This window comes from Buteo buteo, chromosome 22 (genome assembly GCF_964188355.1).
Source record: "Buteo buteo chromosome 22, bButBut1.hap1.1, whole genome shotgun sequence".
NCBI lineage: Eukaryota > Metazoa > Chordata > Aves > Accipitriformes > Accipitridae > Buteo > Buteo buteo.
The window spans coordinates 19100097-19122849 of NC_134192.1; the positions used below are offsets into that span (position 1 = coordinate 19100097).

A 22753-nucleotide genomic window follows, 5' to 3' on the forward strand; every position below is an offset into this window, starting at 1 on the left:
CCAGCCACCTGACAGAAGAGACCGGCCCCCACCTCACTACAACCTCCTTTCAGGTAGTTGTAGAGAGCAATAAGGTCTCCCCTCACCCTCCTTTTCTCCAGACTAAACAGCCCCAGCTCCCTCAGCCGCTCCTCATCAGACTTGTGCTCCAGGCCCCTCACCAAGTTGGTCGCCCTTCTCTGAACACGCTCCAGCAACTCAATCTCTTTCCTGTAGTGAGGGGCCCAAAACTGAACACAGGACTCGAGGTGGGGCCTCACCAGTGCCCAGTACAGGGACACTGGGGAACGATCACTTCCCTGCTCCTGCTGGCCACATTATTTCTGATACAGGCCAGGATGCTGTCATCGGTCCCCTCTTTTTTTTTTTTTTTTTCCCTTTGAGAAACCCACAAAACCATGACTTCTGTCTCGTTGCAGTAAGAAAGAATAGATGTCACATGAACTATCTGAGCTTCTATAAATGCACAAAATGCCTTGGACTTGGCCGCTTGCCATACTTCAAACACTTCCACATATACAGACACGTGCTTTGTGCAAAATAAAAACATGCAGATTTCTTTTAATTAAAAAAAGGACTTCTGCTTAGTCTTTCTCACAGTTTTGTGACCTTCTTGCATCTACAGTATACTTGTTACTTTGTACTTTTGAGCAAAAGTAAAGCTGGATATATGAAAATTTTGGAGGGAGAACAGGCTAGACAGATTTCAAATCTGTGGTATTCTCCCACAGATTTAACTTACTAATGCTTAAAGAACCTACAGTGTCTATTCCCAACAGAAATAAAAGGGCTAATCATTCTTGAGTACAAAAAATGTAAATATTTTTTCTCTAAAATGATCTGTTAAAAAAATTTAGATAAAACCCATTAACAAAATGAATACTCTCTCCCTTCAAAAAACCCAGTACATCTGAAGCTAAAATAATAACTACTCTCCACAGTACTGCTGATAGTTTTCTAGATTGAAATGATTCAACAATTATCATTAAATACCATTCTTAAAGGCAAAAAGTCCATACTACTATCTTTATGACTGGTCACTATAACCAGTTCCCTCAAGAAAGCTATCTGGTTTCCCCCTTGGAAGTCTGATTTTAAATGTGTAACCTACTCGGTTATATGGTTTTCTACATTCAGCATGTTCTGTTATGCTTTTCTCTGTGCTATAATAAAAGCATGGAAGAAGAGACTTAAAACTTATTTTCAAGTGCTGTAAATACTTAACCAGACGATCAGGATGTTCAGATCACCAATGAAGACATGCAAAAAGGATATGCTCATCTTTTCTACAAACTTATCATGTTCATCTTCTGTTTTAGGGAAATTCTTAATGTCAAGTTCTAGGCGCTGGATCTGCTTGTCCATTAAAGCAAGGTTGCTCTTCAGAGTCTGGGCTGAAACTAAGAAAAAAATGACAATGAGTAAAAAGCTTCCAGATTCCAGAAAGGGAAAAAACAATGTCAGTATAAATAGTCTTAAGAGGAATTATTCCATTAAGTAGACTCACATTTTTCGGAATTACTGCTCATAAAAATCCTACTCTTCATAAAAATTAAGTGAAAATATCTAATGTAATATACCAAATCATCATATTTAATGTTGAAATGTCACCACTTAATTCTACCATTAGTTCAAATTATTCAATTTCTATTTAAATTTATTGGTAAAAATTCTAATATTTCATTCTCTTAAATCTAATTCAAAGATTAAAAAGTAACTAAGGTTCAAAGAGATTTTACCTTATTAATGCATGTACTTGGTTAAATGAATGATCTTTACTAACGCATGTACTCTGTTACAGAAATGATTTAAGGAATAGACACGAAGAAAAGATCAAATACTTGTCTTTTATTGAAATTAAACTGATTTCTAGAAACCAACATCTGTGAAACCCTCTGTTAACATCAAAAGTAGGTCTACTGATAATTAAAAAGTAGTAAAGGACTCACAATACGGCACCAAAAAAAAAAAAAAAAAAAAAAGAGAGGCTACTCTAAAGAATCAATGCTTATTCTGTCATATACTATTCTAAAGTAAACCACTATTCCTGTAATTTGTATTAAACAAACACTAATTGATACATCTTGAGAAAAATCTCCACTGGAAATCGTGACATCACAATTTTGAATATGAAACAATACCATACCAGGAAGAAATTCCAGAACTAGATGAAAAGTGACAGAGTCTCTGCAGAGAAACCCCTGGTCAAATTGTAATATTAAACCAAACTGAATCCATAGTAGAGTTTAATGACATAATCCATAAAGACCACTTATCATTCTCAATTTAATCATAAAAAGCGGTGACAAGCACTTCCTCTCAATTCAAAGATGCATTTTAGAACAAAATTCTATCTTCTGGTCTTTGTCTCCTCTTGCATAGTTTACAAGTATGTGCTTTCAAGAACAAGCAGACAATCGCAACATCACCTCTTCTCAAAGAGAACCGTAACATTTGCGCCATTTCACATCCTTCCTCTAAATTGAGTACAGAACATTTCAAATACACTTTGTTTCGGAGCCAATTTACACTCTACAAACTACATAATCTTCAGTGAAAGTACATATAAAGTTGGCCAAGTCTTAAAAAGACAGTGCCACAAACAACTGTTGATATGTGGAACCAGAGGTGAGAACATCCAGCACGTTATCTCCGCTTCACTAATTGGCCAAATCAATGCTCTTTATTGACTGCAGGCAGCTGCTCTACAAAGCTAACACTACAGATTTGAATCCCAGCTAAGCCAAGGTTTCTTTGTGTAGTCAAGATGAATACATGACTTTTTTGTTTGTTTTTTAAGGGGTTTCTGCTTTTTATTATTTTTTGACAGTAAGCCATTTGTCCAAAAGTTGCATAGAGTATTTTCAAAAGAATGGTTTATTTTCCTATTTCCTTGTAATTGTGCTGCGACTATGTGAGATTCAAGATTTGATTCAAGATGGCTTGAAAAACAGTATATAGAAATGAAAATCCTGTAAATAAGGAAGCTGTTCCCAGAACAAAATCAATTCTATATTCTTTGTAAGTAACAATTTGTATCAGCCATAACACCACTGATTTAACTTTTCACAAGCCCATTCAAATACATAAGGCATCAATACAGCTGTCACAGACATAATCTTGATTTAATTTTCATTTTTATACTCGGTACCAAAGGAACTACTAATCATGTAATCTTAAAATTATAGTGAAACAGCTTTTTAAGCTTAACTCAACTGGGGAAAAAAAAAATAAATCTATACTGACCACAGCACCCTGGTAGCTATTAACTTAACATTCAAGAGCTATCCTTGAAATCAACCACTAAAGCAGTTTGAATAATAAACATTGTCAAAGCTTTTAGGTTATGGCTGCATTAGTCTAATAATTTGGTATTATTGTCAGAAAAGGAGGACACTTTGCTTGAACCAAAGAACTTTAATTACTGTGATATTTTTATAGGTTGTTATGTAGTTGGATAGGGAGACAAACAGCACTGAAGTAAAACGCTAGAACTGAAAAATAAATTAGAAGGATACAAATGGTAATTTTGTTGGGTAAAAAGAATAGCAGCTGGTAAGTAAATAGGCAATATAACAGTTAAAGTTTAACTGTTTTCAGCAATTTGAAAATATTTAAATGCATGACTGCTTAGCAAGAGTAGTAGTTTATTTTCGTCTGAAATATAAAAGTGCAGAGAAATTCAGCAAGCAATGACAAATAAGTCTTTGCCTCTGTGGTTAAAATGGAAAAAAAGTGTTTTCAGTAACTCTGTTTTATAAAATTAAGTTCAGAAAACAATTGAGATTAGGTGCATACTGACTTTGAAAGTATGAAGGAACTCTATCCAAGAAGGCTGCATTCAAAAGCTGTGCTTCCCATAACTAAATTCTATATTCACACTGAATTATCAAAAAGTATTGTAGAATATGCATTTTGGTTCTTTTTTTTTTTTTTTTTTTGCTAGCCAGACAAATATACAAGCTTCTGTTCAAACAATTTATGAATCTGTTGTTCTGCAAGACAAGCTTAAAAAGACTACGTAACAGGAAACATATATATAGACTATAATAAAATATCTGCACTTCCTTCCATAAACCATTTTATTAGAGATTTACTACTTCAGTAATGTGAAGAGGAAGCAACATGAATACCCTTTACTCTTTCAGAGAAAATCATGTAAATTTCTTAAAAGTCTTGCAAGGTTTTAATTTATGGAAGCATAAACTCTACTTGAAGCAAAATGCCATTTCTTTGAAACCATTCCATAAATGCACAAGTTAAAATGACTGCCTCTATCACTATGCTCCTCAAAGCTGGTGAACGCAAAACAAAGGCTTGCTCACCTTCAATTTGCCCATCATTCCACACAAAAATTAGGCATCCTACTAGAACTAGTCTAAAAACCTACATGAAAGGTAGCATTTGGTCTTCAGTGGCACGCGAGCACTGTTCAAGAGCTATTCCTGGAAAAGCCTCTCTGTAGGAGCAATTACAATACTATTCCATTTAATGTTGCAGCAGGAGAGAGCAACCAACTAAATCTGCTACACAAACATCTGATTTCAAGATAGTAACAGTGAGGCAAATATTAAAAAAAGAGGGGGGGGGGGGGGGGAAACAAACAACAAACACCACCAACAACAACCAGAAACAGATGGTGGGAGAAACAGACTGGAGGAACTGCAGTGTTCTCCGTAAATAGCATATCTTGTTGCCAGCACCGGATGGAGAGAGCATCAGCTTGTGTGGACCACTGGGCACTTAGTACATGATTATGCCTTAAGTCAAAAACCAGATAAACCCCAAAACCTATATTTGGACCCATCTTCAAGGCTAAAGAGAGGAAAAAAGGCAGCAAGATTTTTTCAGTCTGTACCAAACTGTATCAGACTGGCCCCTTATTTAGCAATAAGAAAAGGCTGACGTGTGGAGAGTTGCTGCAACTTTAAGATGGAAAGAAATACAGCATCTTTAACACATGTACCTCAAACCACTATCATAATAGGATTTATGAGACAGAAGAAAAATCCAATATGAGAAATTAAACATGTATGTTTCACCTAACTAAAGCATTATTACACAGAATTACTATTAACAAATAGGACTGATATAAACAAGGTGAATATGAAGTTACGCATATTAACATATTGTCAGATTATTTTTCATGTCAGTGGAAGACTAATATAAGCACCTAGATTTATCAATATTCTCTCTGCACAAATACTGAATGAAGCTCAGTTAGTCACGCATCATTAAATCTACGACTGATTAAAAGATTACTTTGAATATTATTATTTATTTACAATAGAAATCCACAGTCATTGAAGAGAAGGCACAATGTCATTTTGACATGAAAGCTGATAATTTTTTTCTTCGCTTAACTGTTTCCCCTATATTAATTTCTCCTCTGAAAAAAAAAAATCCCATCCACTTATTTTGGAGAAAGCAGTTGCACAGACTGCACGCTAAGGAAGGCTTAGTGAATGTCTGGTAGTCCACTTTAGTCCTAGAAAAATGCTACAAAGCAGTTAATCTCATGTTAATGTCAAATACTAGCTAGTCCCCACCGTCAAGCTAAGCATTTTATATTTACAGTAATATAGTAATAGTACCAAAGGACAGACTAATCCTTTCTAAAATAAGATTGCACCAGACCAAGAGTCCTCCCCTATAACAAGAGATGAAATGATACATTTTGATTAGGTGCAATCTCTCTTGCATAATAAATTCAAAATGATCAAAATCATTTGAATGGATCAGGATGCAAAACAGGAATGGCTATGTCCATGTTTAGTAAAAATTCTACAGTGAGAGCCAATGATATAAATTACTTCAGTAAGCAAAAGCAAGTCTATACGAAGCAAATGAACTAGTGGATTTCTAAGTCTAGGCAGTATTTGTACCATAACTACATTCTGAGCATACTAATGATTATTTATTTCTTATTGCCTGAGGGCAGATGGAAGTAGTCTTTCACAAATGTCTGAAAAACAGTTTGAGGGGAAATGGGTAAGCAAGTACCTAATCTGCAGGAATTACAATCATTGATTACTCAATTCATACCACTGAGTAAATTTATATTTATTGAGAGAATAAATGTTCTGTTGGGGTTAGGTGAACAGTGCTGCTGCTGCAGTCTACTTGAGGATTCTGAGTAGCATGGTGTTTGCATGTGCCTATCTCAGAGTATGCCTGTATATTATATGTGTGTTTATATACATGTACATATACCGTGATAAATCTCTCACAGGTATACATACATACGAATACGTTTATATATGTATTTTTGTGATACAGGTGTACCATGATATGTATAACTCACAGGCATGTATGTAAATGTACATACATTCATATGTGTGTATACCAACACACACACATATATATATCTATATATCTGTGATATATACCACAGTATGCCTGTATCGCACAAAACAACCCATGCTTGAAGCTTCCTGGTTAAACAGCTTCCAGCAATACAGCTCCCTTAGCGTGTCATTTCTCAAGTAGTTAACATGTCACTCTTCATACTAGAAATCTTTCCTAACACAGCTATACTGTCTGCAGGACATGATCAATCAAGTTATCACAATCTGATATACAGATAGACCATTGTGCTAAAAGAGTAAATCCAGCATTAGAAGAAAGATTCTGAAGAGCATGGTACAGATATGGCTTTGGTCATAATTCCTACTGAATACCAGATTTAAAAAAAAATTTGGACATACCACATGCATTATTTCCTTTATCAGAAACTAGGTTTTCACTAAATGCTAGTGTGATAGACCTAGAACAAACTTCAACAGTAAAAATAACTCTGTATTGAAATATATTTTCCAGGAAATTAATCATTAGAAGTTCTGAAGAAGAAACTAGATGAACAGTCAAGACAGGTGGGATCAGACAAACTCTTAAGATTATATGCAGCCAAGGCTACTACTGATAACAAGGAAACTCCTCTTCCCAGATAAACATCATGTGTTTTCAACAGAACCTAGGCAGAAGTAAAGTAGTATTGAAGAGTACATTCTTAGGCCAATGATGTCTAAATTTCAAAGCAGAATCCCAACTATGGTACAAGAAATTATTATTAAATTCATAGGCTCAAAAGAAATGTTAGAAAAGCTTATGGGTGGAGGTTTAAACACCTTGGGAGCAGAGGGAAAAAAATAGAGAGCATCTTAACTAGCTAGGGCACATCACCACCCTCTTCTTCCAAAAAATGGGTAAGCCTTCCGACACAGACTGCTTATGCGTAACAATCAATATATCATGCATAACACATGTTTTTTCCCTGTAAATCTTCCACAGGTTTTTCCCTGCAACCTTAAAAGTTTAGGAAAAACAGCAAATCTGTCCAAATAATAATGTTTTGTTTATATATTATGACCATGTACTGTAAATGGAAACATGTAATTTGAAAAAGTTTTAAAATACAATTTTTAACAGATATGTTTCACACATAGATGTGCATTTGTACTTCCAACTTGCATGCTAAGATTTCATTCACCAGCAGAGTCTCTGCATTTTAGTTGATTTATCACAACATTGATATAGAATGGTGAAGAAAGGCAATGACACAGCTATGCTTTATCATTTTAGACTTCTAGGGTAACATCATTATCTTAGTTAACCAAAGATAAAGCAATTGTGCGTTGATTCTATTGTCCTGTCTATTTGCAAGCAGGGGTGAAACACAATTTTAAGATAAGAGCACCCTGTAACAAGTCCAGCCCCAAGTAGCTCTTGGCTTTAGAGTTTAATGAGCGAGTCAGTCTAAGACACTAATTATCTTTCAGTCCAAAATGATGTTTAATGAGGCATGTAGTGGAAAAGCTCTAGATTGCAATATTGTTCTCTATAGAGAGAAAAGAAGGAGACTTACCAATCCTTACCCCAAAAAAATCTCAACTGAGATCAAGACCTAAAATCATCACAATACAAATGTTTACAAATATATATATTTTCATAAGTCTTATCACAGAAGGAAAAAATATATATCTGATACAATTTAAGAAAAGGGTGACACAGAGATTTTAAACACACAACTGGAACAGAACTATACCACAGAAGCTAAAGTGATAAAAAACAAATTTTGCGTACAAACTACAAACAGATTTTCAGCTTCTCAGAATAACAATAACAACCATCTAAAGTGAGGAAATTTAATTTAAATATTACACACACTGAAGTGCAAATGCCATTAACAAGCTTGCCTTGACAAGCGAGATAGCGGGGGAAAAAAAAAAAAAAACATCGCCTGTTAGGCCTGAAATCAGAAACGTCATAAGCAGCACGTTGTCTTCCCTCCTCTGGAGCTGAGGAAATTACAAACAGTGCTCTTAATCCTGAAACACTCAGTATATCCACAGAACAAAAACAGAAATTTCTGTGGGTAGCTTATGTTTAATATCAATGTATGTACGGAACTGTACTCTGGTTTAGGGAATGAATCTGCTTGTCTCAGTTCCAGCAATTACGTGCCTATGAACATGTTTTAAGAACGAAAGCATAATTCTGATGCACATAAAAACTTATCAAGACATTAAGAATCAATTATACACGACAAACAGTGCATTAGGAGCCCAAAATGCATTACCATTATCACTATCAACATGAGCCAGTTGTTAAAACTCCTTTCCAAAGCACAGCACAGTACAGAGTCATTGATCTGCTAAGTGATATATCAGAACATGAAATCCCTTCCTTGCTTTGGACAGGTCATATTATCCAACTCATTATTGATTCAAAATTGTTTACTTCTTAAGGTCAAATTAATTAGCAGCAAAAGGCCATTTTTTGGAAAAAGAAAAAATTCTCTGAACCCGTAAGATTCCTTCTGGTTGAATCCTGACAAGTTTTATGCCTATTTTTGTGACCTGCATAAATTCTATGTGTGTCAACCTCCTACTTCCAATGGAACTCTTGTCAATACCAGCCTTTTCACCTAACTTCTCATGTTTACCTCACTGAATGAACTGTAAACAATAGTACCTTGTAGAATATAAGTTTCATTAGTTGAATGTGAACTGACTTCGTATTACAAATAAAAATCTTTTAGAAAACAAATGTCCCAATTTCAGAAACATAACCAGAAGTATTAGAGCTCATCAGCAAGAAGAGCATTGTGTTCAGTAGGCATTCTCCTGGCAATACATGTATCTCCTCCAGAGCATGCCAGAAACTCACCTTACTTTGATGTTTAATTACAAATGTCTTTCAAGATGTCAGAAATTGAGTTAGTTTTGAAAACAGCTTATAATTACAAAATCAGTATCTATTAAATGAGCACACTGAAGCAAAACTTCCTGGCAAAGGTATAACGCGAATTGCAAATGAGGCAAAGGAAAGAAGGGACTGGACTTTTAAGTTCTATTAATTGCATCCACATTTGGAAGTGTTAACTGAACATGCTAACTTCTGCTGTGTTTATTTCAAAAGCCCATATTTTGCACTGTCAATATTTCTCTATAGTCCAACTTTGGTTTGTATACCAAACTGATAGACGCATGCTGTATTTCACTGTGAAGCAGCTATGGCACACTATATTCAGTGGCACACGTGTGCAAAAATCACAGAAAGTAAGGAATACAAAGAAAGAGGAGCAGCAAAGCTTTTGTAACACAACCTATCTGTCATTACTAAAAACTCACTAGAGAAGGTGTTGAGCAACTTCATCCAATGGACCTCCCTTCAGGCTCTCAACTTGTAACAGGAGTCTGGTCTTTCCAATTAACTGAAGTGCAAGCCATGCTTCCAGAGGTGTAACGACCTTTCTTACATCAATGAAAGTGCAAATTCAAGAACTCAAGATAAGGAGGAAAAGAAGTAAGTGCTGTTTTGTAGCTTTCCCCTCTCTCTAGCAGCTTGTATTAAGGAATTCTAAATGGATTACTCAATTTGAGAAGTCATTTAAAGCAGTGCTCAAATCCGAATTGGCTTAACTACAGCCAGAAATTCTTAAATGCCTTAATTTCTTTAATAAGCAACAGCCCATGAGAGTCATTTGGACTATTCTTTAATTTTGCCCTTGATATTTACATTTCAGGGAGACAAGTGGATCCTTAAAATGCATGCCATACATAATAACTTTGTTTAATGTAGAACCCAAATTGTACCTTCAAAAAGTAGCTTCAGAATTCAGAACTACCATGATTTTGCGTACCATTTATTACATATTAGAAGATAGCAACTAAATAAATCCTCAAAATCCTCACAGACTGGGAAAGTTTTGTAAGCAATTTTGCAGAGCATAAGCCAATCCAGAATCCTACTGAGTCTCAACATGATCTCTTTCAGATATTGCACCTTGGAACTACAACACAAAAACTATCTCTGAAGTTTTTGCTTCCCTGTCTTCCTCACTGACACTTGTCAATGAAGGAGAACATGTCTGTTGAAAAACTTTTAATGAGATGATGCATAAGCTACCATTAATATGGCAATGCTATATGCAAATACAGGAGTGTTACTAGAGAAAAAAGTCTTCTAGTATTTGATGTACCTGTGTATTTACTACATTCAGAAAAACACATTGAGTTTCTGACATTTCAATATTGCAGTTTATGTGAATGAAAAGAATGATAGAAGTCACTATACAGTGCAAGATTGACTTTTGATTATGATGCAAAATGCCAACTTTGGATTCTATTACAGAAAAAAAAAGTCACAGATGCAGGCATTAAATTTCTCATGCCAGAAGGCATTGTCTATTTTATATCCACCAACATGCCAGATTGGGTAAAATCTGTTTCAACAATTTAAACTGCGCAAGGTGGAAAATACTGCAGATCTCTTTGTAAAAACACAGTTTCTTCTACTGCAACAAACTATAAAACTTTTCTTTGACAGAAAAATGACTAGTACTTATAAGCAGGTTTTAAACTGCTATGCTTTAAAGCAACAATGGCACAGAATGTTTTAAAATACTGTCTCCACTCTAAAATTATGGCATTAAATCACAGTGAAGTACTTGTACAGAATTTAAAAATTAATATTTTCTTACGGTATTTGTAATAATATATTAAGTATTACATATTTGCATTCCTCAGTGCTTCTGATTTCTAATGTCCTTTCTAGAGAGAAGCCTCAACCATCAGAACCATATGCTTGCAAATTAAAGAAATAAATTTTTTGTGTCAACATGACTGAGAAATCTATGTTCCTGTTATTAGTACTCTAGTCTACTACACAGGCATAATTCACCTCCCCCAAGGCATATTTCACTTGATTTTACTCAGAATGCTCTGTGTTTCTTTTAACAATACTTTAAAAGAATTATTAGTAGTATACCTTTGTATCAGGCACATAATTCTGTATGTTAAGCACTGGAAAAAACCCTCATTGTTTCTGAAAGAGACTTTACTATCTAAACTGCATTCACGGTTAAGCTCAGTCCTTCGCTTGGAGTTTAGGTGTTCTTGGGAGCCCTACATACCTGCTCACCTAACCCCAAAATCCATACTCCATCTATACATATAAGGTATCACTTTAACTTGTCCAACATGTCAGGAGAACACAGAGAATGGCCAATGGCCAACTACAGATAACAGCATTCTATATCCAATCATTTCTGAAGTAAACACCAGTGGGACAACACAAGCTCACAAAACTTCATATGACTTCACACAGCCTAGCAATTCCCACTGTTGGCAGACAAAGCAAGGTGGTAACGTAAGTATGTCAGGAACTGTTAAACTTAGGAGGAGCTGGACACAATGTTCAACTGCCAAAGATAAGGTTATGTTTTATTTTAAATACAGGCACAACGTTTAAACCATGAACTGTGATTTATAACTGTTGCTCGTTTAAAATCTGAAATTAAGTTGTTATAAAATACATGGATGATGTTCTTCCTCTCAATTTTGCATGTTACATATTTCTTTTTTATGATTTCTGGAAGGCTTGACACTCAGAGGAGGTTCAAGTTAAAAAAAATATGTATCTTTTCTAAGGAATTCCAAATTACACTTTTTACAACATGACTTTATTTAGAAATCCCAAACTGGTTATCTGACTTTAGTAAGGTACCTCTTGTATTTGTTTTGAGGTTATGTTTGACTGAACCTACAGAAAGGGAAAGGAATTTGTCAGGTATTTAATAAAATCACAGATTATAGGATGGTAAGAGCAAATACCATGAAAAGCAGCAACTGGAATAACAAGTAAAGTGAACAAAGTAGAAATATGAAAAACGGCTTTACATAGTTTCAACAGTCGGGGAACAAGAGGAAAACACTGCAGGCTGCGGGAAGGTAAGTGAATATCACTTCCATCGAAGAATCCAGTTTGTCACAATCTTCTGATTTTATTATTGGTTTCCCTTTCATACAGTCTGCTTCAAGTAAAAAGGAATGTTGTTCCAATAATCTCTTGATAGTTAATCAGTTTGACCTTTGCTTATACTTTCCAGAATAAAACTGTTTCCTAATTTATTTTTACTTTTCATAAACCTCTAGGTTGATCTTCCATCTTTAAAAAGATCAAATATTTTATTATATCTAATATCAGATTATTGAAGATTTTAGTACATGCAGGGGCAGTTCATCTAATCCCATTGACCTTTTCATATTAAAATCCAGTTTTATGCTTTATCTGCTATTTGTTAAAAGAAAAAATCATCCATTGTTCAGATGCTGGCTCTTTATTCTTACATGAAAATGAAAGCAAAACAAGAGTTTCTTCTTATTTATGTGGAACTGAGAAAATGCACCCAAGATTCAAAAGAAGCTGATTGTGATAAGTCTTGTATTTGGAATTTTATGTACAGTTCAAACTACGAGGCTGCCTTCTGCCTAAAAAGTAAGAAGCATACATCTCTAGTAATCAGACTGTCACTTCTTTAGCTCATATTTCCTTATTTTAAATTCATACAGAGATAATATTTGCTGGTAGATTTCCTTCTATTTTATGTATAACTAACTGATGCCAACGTCCTCATATCTGTAGCCAATTTATTCCAAAAGAAGCCTCCTACAGGAAAAATAAACCCAACTGTCCATCCCTGAAACCACTGGTTTATAAAACACCAAACAATAAATAGGAAGCGAAAATCTTCTCTTACACACTAAGCATGTTAACTTCCTACACGGAAAAAATGTCCACACAGGACAGAGCAGATGAACATTACAATTAAACAAAACCCAAAAAGTACCATGGGGAACAGTTGAAGCAAGTTGCACAAATCACATTTATTCTGCCAAAAATCTGCTTTGTTACAGAAGGCAGAGAAGGGCTGAAAAGGAAGTTTTGGTCATTAAAAATGAACAGTAGTTTATGCTTCTGATTAGAAGTCAGTGCTGTTTATAGGAAACATAATGAGCTTTTATCTTACAGAATGAAACAAATTTAACTGCAATAAAACCTTTTTTCACATGTATTCTAAGCATCAGGATTATAAGCGACTTTGCTCCATTAATATGCTTTCTCTCTTTTGGATGCTGTAGCTTAACTAAACTTTACTAACTCCTCTGGTTTAATTCCTCGAGTCAAGTTACAGAACATCAGAGGCTTTGAATCAAACTATAAAAACCTCAAAGCTGCAAGGTAATGTTAGCCACAAGAGAAAATTAATAAAAGATAATCAAATGTGCCTAGTAAACCATAAGGCTTTGTAAAGAAGTTAAGTTATGCAGGAAGTAAAAGATTAAACTTCAAAAAAAAAAAAAATCACCTCCAGAAAAGAATTATCAAGTGGTAGAAAGCATTTCTGGAATTTAGATAAGATGACAAACTGCTATTTGCATAAATAAAATTACTCACTATGTTACTCTATCATAAGTCCTTGAGAACACACTGGCTGGACCAGTGACACTTAGTGGCTAAGGTTGGGCGAGAAAAGAAGAAAAAAAAAGTCAGTTTGAGGAAGGTATCTGCCTCCATATCAGAGACGAGGAACAAACAACATTGACAGCAAACAGCAAAATTAATAGCAATTGTATAAATTCTCTGTGTAATATCCATAGTAGTGCTCAGATGTAAGCAGCCGCCAGCTGTACACTGTTTAAGCATGCACCTTTATTTTTATATATATATGTATGTATATATATGTGGTACTGTGGTACTGTCATGGTTTAACCCCAGCCAGTAACTAAACACCACACAGCCACGCACTCACTCTCCTCAGCCCCCCAACCCCACCCAGTGGGATGGGGGAGAGAATCAGGAAAAAACAAGTAAAACTCGTGGGTTGAGATAAGAACAATTTAATAGAACAGAAAGGAAGAAACTAAGAATCATAATAATAACAATAATAAAATGACAATAACAATAAAAAGGATTGGAATATACAAAACAAATGATGCGCAGTGCAATTGCTCACCACTCGCCAACTGACACCCACTTAGTTCCTGAGCAGCGATTCCCCCAGGCCAGCTCCCCCCCAGTTTATATACTGGGCATGACATCACATTGTATGGAATACCCCTTTAGCCAGTTTGGGTCAGCTGTCCCGGCTGTGTCCCCTCCCAACTTCTTGTCCCCCTCCAGCCTTCTTGCTGGCTGGGCATGAGAAACTGAAAAGTCCTGGACTTCATCGAAACACTCCTTAGAAACAACTCAAAACATCAGTGTGTTATCAACGTTATTCTCATACTGAACACAAAACATAGCACTATACCAGCTTCTAGAAAGAAAATGAACTCTATCCCAGCCGAAACCAGGACAGGTACATTCACAATGGTAATGTACAAGTTACCTCTTCCGTCTCTATATTGCCTTAAAACACAATACCATCCTCAAACCTACATAGACAGACCAGTTCCATTTTGTCAGTAGGCATTCTGGAGCACTGTGTTCAGCTCTGGGGCTGCCAACATAAGACAGACATGGACCTGCTCGAGCGGGTCCAGACAAGGGCCACGAAGATGGTCATGGGGCTGGAGCACCTTCCCTAGGAGGACCGGCTGAGACAGTTGAGGTTTTTCAGCTTGGAGAAGAGAAGGCTCCGGGGAGACCTTATAGTGGCCTTCCAGTACTTAAGGGGGGCCTGCAGGAAAGATGTGTAGTGATAGGACAAGGGGTAATGGCTTTAAACTGAAAGAGGGTAGATTTAGATTAGATATTACGAAAGAATTCTTTACTGGGAAGGTGGAGAGACACTGGAACAGGTTGCCCAGAGAAGGTGTGAATGCCCCATCCCTGGCAATGTTCAAGGCCAGGTTGGATGGGACTTTGAGCAACATGGTCTAGTGGAAGGTGTCCCTGCCCACGGCAAGGGGGTTGGAACTAGATGAGCTTTAAAGTCTCCTCCAACCCAAACCATTCTATGATTCGTGCCACTGAAGTATTCAGCAGCAAAGAGGAAAGTGAAGTATGAAGACATTTAATAAATACAAATAAAATTCAGTTTATATGCAGAAAAAGACCCATGGAAAGGCACTTGGCAAAGTTTGAGAAACAGCATAAAAATTGTATGACAACCACATAAATCCGTGAATAAGCTGGAGATGAAACAATTGCAAAGTTAGGTTGATTGATGAACTACTCCCCAAGTCCTTTGGGAAACAAGAGTTCTGCTCTCGCTAGACCAAAGTTTAATATAGAAGACAAACTGAAAGGAAATTATGGCCTAATTAAAAAAAGTATCTATCTAACAGCTAACCACTGCACTGAAAAGAAACACTGACTGATAACACTGAAGAACAGGAGACAAAAATTTTCAAGAGAAAACCTGGATAGAGCTAGCGGAAAAGCGTATCCAACTCCTTTTCCCCTCTCTTTCCCTTCATACTCTTGTGCTACCCCAAGTATTTATCTTCGGATGAATCAGTAATGACCAGTCAAAATAAAACGGTTTGCTTTATCTTCATGAAGCGCTATAACATAGCCTTCACTTTCAATAGTTAAGCAACAAGTGCGCCAAGCAGCACAGCATATTTCATACAAAAAGACATCCAACAAATGAATTCTTTTCTACCACATTCACCAAGCTATACTGCTGACTGACCAAGAATAAAATCAGTATTAACCATTGACTGTACAGTTTAATTAAACTATATATTTCATATACAGTCTGGGATCTTTAGAAAGCATATTTGTTATTCTCTATTCAGGTGTTAAATCAAGTGTTAAGATGAGACACATACTCTGTGCGTACACATATGCACGCATGCACACACGGGTGTTCACTCTCAAGCAACAAGACTTCAAAGGCTTTATGGTAAACTAAACATCATCATTACACTGCTTACACGGCTTCCGATATGTGATTTTTTTAAGTACTTCACTGAAATATGCTGTATTATTTCCACAGCCTACTTCACAAGAAAAGCTACTTTATTACTGTTTTTCCCTTCCTCGCTTTTTCTCAGGTCAATAAATACCAGAAAAGCAAAATCCACGTGGATTATCAATGCTTACAGGTTACATAATCCTACAATCTAAAATGAAACGTTGGAAGTATTTAATGTCAAAGCAAACAGCTATTACCTTTATGTGCTTTATCTATTTGCTTACCTTTACTTGCACTCTCAACATGTTGCAATTCTTCTGGAAATTTTAAGATGTCCCGGTAATTCTCCTCACAGATTTCTGCCAGAAAATGCAATAGGGTTGTTTTCTGATCTGATGATTTAGTATCTCGAATCTAGAAAGTGAACACAGGAGAAAACAAAGAGGGGAAAAAAATTACTTTTTTTTTTTAGTAAAATGTTTAAATAAAAGTGAATATTGCAGATGTAAACTCAATAACAAAAAAGTTACCTACACTTGTTGCCTGCAAATGAAATAAGTTTTTGAAAAAATGAAATTTCTCCAATACTTTATAATTTAAGACTACAAAGGGAATCTATCCCCATGCTATATTTTTTAAAGAATAATTAATTATGCTGAGAACAAAACCTGAAGACAGACCCTTAAAGTTCTGAGATTTTAGCAATGCCAGTTCAGAATGCTCGCTGTGATTAAAAAAAAAAAAAAATAGCTGTGAACAGAGATTAAATGGAACAGAATGTAGTTCATTCCTTCAATGCTCCCCACTGCCAGATTTCTAAAGGAATCCCTCTGAAATGTTGCATAGCTGGACAGCATGCTAAAAGTCAGAATTTGCTCTTTTACCAGTCAAGTTAAAGAAACTCCTTGTCATAAATCCACAATTTTTTATTCCAGCAAAATCTAAAGCATACTTCTCTATCCTAAAGACTTTCACACAAATTCTATACAGGCACACGAAATGAATGCAGTCCACCTTACTGGAATACAAAATGACAACAGAAAAGCAAAGGTAATCCTAACTGCCGGTAAAGGAAATATAGTACATCCAGTCTTATTTATGAAAAGCTGCATGAAAATTGTGCACAGTGTGAAGAAATAGGTAGTTGCATATTTTCAATATCCTCTCAATGACAGAGGCGATTTTCAGTGGTCTGAAATAAACTAGTCTTCTTGAAGGTTATAAGACCCTCTGTTCTCCGTTAATCTAAGTGCATTAACTGCTAGAATCAGTTTATAGTTTTTAAAAAATAATTCTGAAATAACTGTTAAAAATACAGGGCTAGTGGCAAATTTCCAAGTAAACATAGATACATATGGCTAAATCCCATGGCAGAGCGCATGTGTATATGCAAAGGAACATCATGAACTTAAGAGAATGAGAAAATGAATTTAAGTCCAAATTTAGTTTCTCCATTTTTATGCAAACATAAAGAATGAATGTCTGAGTTGACTGAAGATTTAGTGGAAGTAGACATTACCCCTTATTTACAAAAGCAATAGAGAAAGTAGGTGTATGCAAGAGTTTGAGATGCGTGTACTTCACTTCTTATAGAGAATTAGTATTACAAGTATATCTGTAAAGATTTTTTTAAACCACATTTTACTAACTCATCTAGTACAGTTCTTATACAGAAGCTACAACATACACAACAAATGAAATCAAGGATTTATTTAAGAAGAATACATAAATGTGTGTGTAAAATCTCCTATTTGTTTTCTCATTCTCTAAATCACTAGAAGTTCTAATTCTATAATCCTCATGACAGGCTTGCCATCGATGTTCAATTTAATACAGGCCTTTCAGCTTTAAGGATTACCCTGTTAAGAATAAATGAGTGCAGTCGAAAAACAGGCTTTTAAAAATATAAGGTATTTAGGCAATTAAGAAAGCAATTTAATTCATATCGATTCGGTGATTAAAGACTAAACAATGCTCAGTAATGGTATGCAGTTAAAAGGTTTTAATGTGTTACATATATAGAAGTTTTTCCAACTTGAAAAAATTGTAGATTTAGTGGCTAAACATCTGCACAGTAAAAAGAAATTGCATTCCAATTTGTCTGTGAACAAGAACTGAGAGATTTAGAGTCTTTGATCTCTCTGACATCATCAAGTGGCTAAAGCATTTTTTTTTCTAAATGAACAAAATTATTTTGCCTTCAGATTACAACAGAAACATGTTTTGTCACCAACAGTAACATCATATTAACATGAGTTAATATTAGCACCTGCTGAGTTGTTTAAAACCTGTAGTAAACAGTCATTCAGAACATAAACAACTGCATCAAATTCACTTCTTGGGCCCAGTTGAGAAACACATCTCGGCTACATTCATCCATGATTTAAAAGCTGAGAGACACAATGGGTAACATGTAGCTCTGATCTTTAGAATCAACATATACTTTAAAAATCAAGTTCTAAGCCTACTAATATAATGAGGACATAGGGAAACTAGGTGGGTTTTGAGTGTAGTTTAGCAGATATTATTTAAATATAAAAATAGAAATGAAAGATAGGAACTGGAATGCTAACAGCATAGCTGTGTCTTTACATACTCTGTATTCACAGACTACACTTGTATTTTTGTCTCCTATCCCTTTTTACTCTTGGGTAGAATTTAACATTTTTTACTCTATGGAGAAGACAGTTCTGGGTATTTTGAATTCAAAAGCCATCTTTTCAGAAAGTGAAATTTGTTTTTCTCATATCCAGTTAAAGTGTCCCTAGTTTCAATTGATGACCTCTCTCTCTCATTCTTTTGCTGTACCCTTTGCTAAAAAGCTTGTTTCCACCTTCACAGTAACTTACCTGGTATTATTGGAAGGTTGCTACAAGTTCCCCCCCCCCGCAAAACCTTTGTTTCTCTGGGCTGGACAAGCCCAGTTCCATCAGCCTTTCCTCAGTGCTCCAGCCCCTGACCAGCTTGGTGGTCTTTCACTCAAGTTTATCAACAAAAAAAGATTTTTTTTCTACAGAATATTGAACACTGTGTTCCAGATGCAACCCAGCAAGTTTTGAGTTAAGAGCAAAAAAATTCACTACCTGTGATCTCTTGACTATGCCCCTATCAACAACGCCCAGGATACTGTTAGCCTTCATTACTGCCAGGGCACACTACTGACTCGTGGTTTTGCACTAGGACAGACTCCAGGTTTTTCTGCAGAGTTGCTTCTTGCTCTCAAGACAACACCTTTGCAGCAGTTTAAGCCTGTCCCAAGTGCAGGACTTTGCATGCAGCACATCACAATATCACCGCGTTAAATACAAAATCAACTTTACAACACCATTATTTTCCTTCAGCATAAAGCTAAACTGTCCTTTTATAAGCAAGAGCTCTGGGAAAGGTCAAGTTTAAAATGCTAGATTTACAAACAAAAACACTTATGGCCTCTGCTATGTTAAAAGGTTAATAAACAGAAAATCAAGACTAAATATCTAGTTTCTCATCAAAAGACTGCTATTTAAAAAAACAACTCAGGCAGCTGACATTTAGTCAATGTCTTTTCAACTAAAGAAATGTCTTATTTGGATTAGCAGACTAAGAGCAAAACATGCAAAAAAAAAATCAATATTTTTCCCCCTTCTTTTCATTACTTGTACTTTTACTCATTACTTTCACAGATGATAATTGAAGCTAAGATTTACAGTAAAGAATGATTAAAACTTTTTTGTTTTTCAAGTATGGTGGCTCTTAAATACATCTTAACAGACAACTCAAACAAAACCACGTACTTCAATGAAATATTCTATGGGTTATAAATTCCAAGTGATATTATGGGTTAGTATGGGAGCAAAAAAGGAAAAATGACACCCATTTCACAGTCCTAAGTGTTCCAGCCTCACGAATCCAGTTACATATGGACTTAAATCAGTGCAAAAGGAAAAGGTAGACTGTACAAAGGGTCACATCTTTAGAAGTAGCCAGAATTTCCTTGCTAGTGACCTAGGTATGTTAAAAACAAAACCAAATACAATGGGTTAAAAAAAAGGATTTTGCTTCCCACCTAATACATACATGTACTGGAACACAAGTTTGTGAATCCTAAAAATCCCTGCCTTTCAAATGGTTTTCCATTATGCCCTCTGTATTTCATCCTTTTAATTCTCAAAGCATTACCATATTAGAGAAGTCATGATAGTTCCCTGAGACTCAGTAAACCAACAAAACTCACCAACAGTAATGAAATTCACCATTTGGAGTACAAGTAATTGCTTTACTCCTACACCTTTAGTAGTGTTAACACACTGGAACATAAAAGCTTTTACAGAGCAGTGTCTGTATATATGGCATTTGCAAAACATTATCAACGCATGTCACTGACTTAAGGTTTTCCAATTTATTTTTAAAGATGACACTAACAGTGTAGTGTGAAAAACTTCAAGATACAGGTTTTGATTCTATGGTCGGTTTTTATCTGAGAGACAGAATTTGGGAATAACACATTTAGTAAAAAAAAATAAAAAGAAAACACCAGATAAGTGTAGCCAACACAAAGCAGCTTCCAGCTGAATGTTGAAGCATCAATTCAAGTGGTCAATACTATCAGATTCATTGGGAAAGGATTAAACACTAATATGCACAGAACATATACTCACAGTGCACCCATTCAAATCAAGTAATATACAGAATACAAATGTTTAGGTCTGTAGCTCAGAAATAACATCAATATAAAAAAAATCTCCCTTTACAGGTAGTATCTTGGTAAAGCATTTAAAACATGCAAATCACACCATAACCCACTTTCAGAATGTGCTTTTTTTTTTTTTTTTTTTTTTAAAACAGGAACTTTTGTATTAAGTTTTCAGGTGTGAAGGTTAAAAGTGACAGCCAACATAAGGAAAAAACTTATGTATGTTTTAACTACCAGTAGAGTGATATTTGATTGTTATAGCTATTAAAAAACGCAACTTTCTGTTGATTTTTATGAGATTATATAACTTTTCATATCCTAGAAATCTTTCACACCTTAACAGAAAAGGGGCTGGTAAACAATTAATAAATATATACTAGTCGGTAATATTCAAACTAGATAAACAGCTTGTCCTGTACTATTTGCAGCATGGACAAGAAGTAACATAATATTGCTTATTATATAAAACACACATCAATCCAGGTAACATACTACAAAAGCTTTATTAAAACAGAGGCATGCTTGCTGCTAGCCTTTACATTAATTCACCACAGAAAGAACAGACATTGTACCCTATATATGCTTAAAGCAAAACTCTTTTCTTTCATTTAAATCTGTCTAGCATAACTTTATAGAACTATGAGGGTTCTCCTGTCCTTGATAAGAGATAGTAACTGCTGCAACAGGGGTTCAGAATAGTAGTTGGATCATTCATACATAGTAATCAAATGCAGCAACAGGTAAAAAGATTTACCTTCAGTGAATTACTACAGCAGCCCCCCTGAAGTTTACCACTTTTTCTGCCATATTTGTATTTTCACAGAGCACTTAACACTTAAGCAATCATGAATGCGCTAGTGCATACATCAGAATAGCTGTCACTGCTTGCCAGTCTTGAGACAGCGCATGAATTCTAATGTTGATCTCTCTTATTTGAACAAAATTAAGTTCTCTGCCTTCTGCCAAAGGTTGTTTACAAATCATTTCTTTCTTCAATAACATCATACGCTGCAATATAACATCCAGAAAGATAATCTGTTTTTAAGGATTTGCAATTACTCTACAGGCATTAGCTTTTTAGCTATGCCCAGACAGGTTTGAATTCATGCTTTCTTTTCTTCAATTTCTTTATCATGTTTCAATAATGGTTGTTACACAATAATAGACTTCTGTGTACGAAATGACGAGCTCTGTTTTAAGAACATTTATTTTATAAAACCAAACATTTATCCCAGATCAATACCTGCCTTTTTTCTTCTATTTTTTTCAGATCATAGAATGTAAGTACTACATCTACTAAACAGACAATTAATTCTAAGATTGTTCAAGGATGACCAAAAACAAATCGATACAAAAATCGGGTTTTATTGAAAAGTAAATTCATCACCTTAGGATACCTCATCAGTAAAACAACTCTATGTGTATTCTGCGCATAGACATGTGTACGCATAGACATGTGTACGCATAGACATGTGTACTACCCTGCTGACAGCTGGCTAAAAAAAAAAAATAAAAAATTAAAAGCTCTCTTATGATGGGCAGAAAGTCCACTGACATTAAAGATAGTATAAATTACTGGTCTAAAAAAGAAAAAAAGAAAAACAAAAAAAAAAACCAAACCATAAACTAAAAACTTACAAACATCAAGCCTTTAAAAACCATTGATTGAATTATCCTCTGGTTTGATTCCCCTTATGCTAATATGTTTTCTGGTTATTTTTTCTGAGACTTAAATCCTTGTCTTTGGGCAAAAGATCAACCTGCAGTAAAGAACTGCTAAAAACTAACATATGAGTCATAGTTAGCTAGATTTATTATAAATTCTCTTCACATAACAGGTGAAGTCCTTCCAAAATACTAATATTCAGAGGATAATACTGTTTAACTTATATCTTACTTTGTCCCATCAAGTATCTTACAGGGAGAGTCAC

The 22753-nt window shown here is 35.2% G+C and overlaps 1 protein-coding gene across 6 annotated transcripts in view; it reads right to left on the reverse strand.

Annotated features, from left to right (window-relative positions):
* DIAPH2 (diaphanous related formin 2) overlaps positions 1-22753 on the reverse strand; it is a 302075-nt gene that overhangs the window by 169212 nt on the left and 110110 nt on the right. For 5 of the 6 annotated variants that reach the window (XM_075054004.1, XM_075054006.1, XM_075054005.1 and 2 more), the window contains 2 exons: positions 16435-16564; positions 1275-1400 (listed from right to left, as the gene is read on the reverse strand). In XM_075054004.1, the coding sequence (XP_074910105.1) occupies positions 1275-1400; positions 16435-16564 (256 nt within the window). Of the gene's footprint in view, positions 1-1225; positions 1401-16434; positions 16565-22753 lie in introns of all 6 variants that reach the window. The other variant, XM_075054008.1, reaches the window with a different exon arrangement.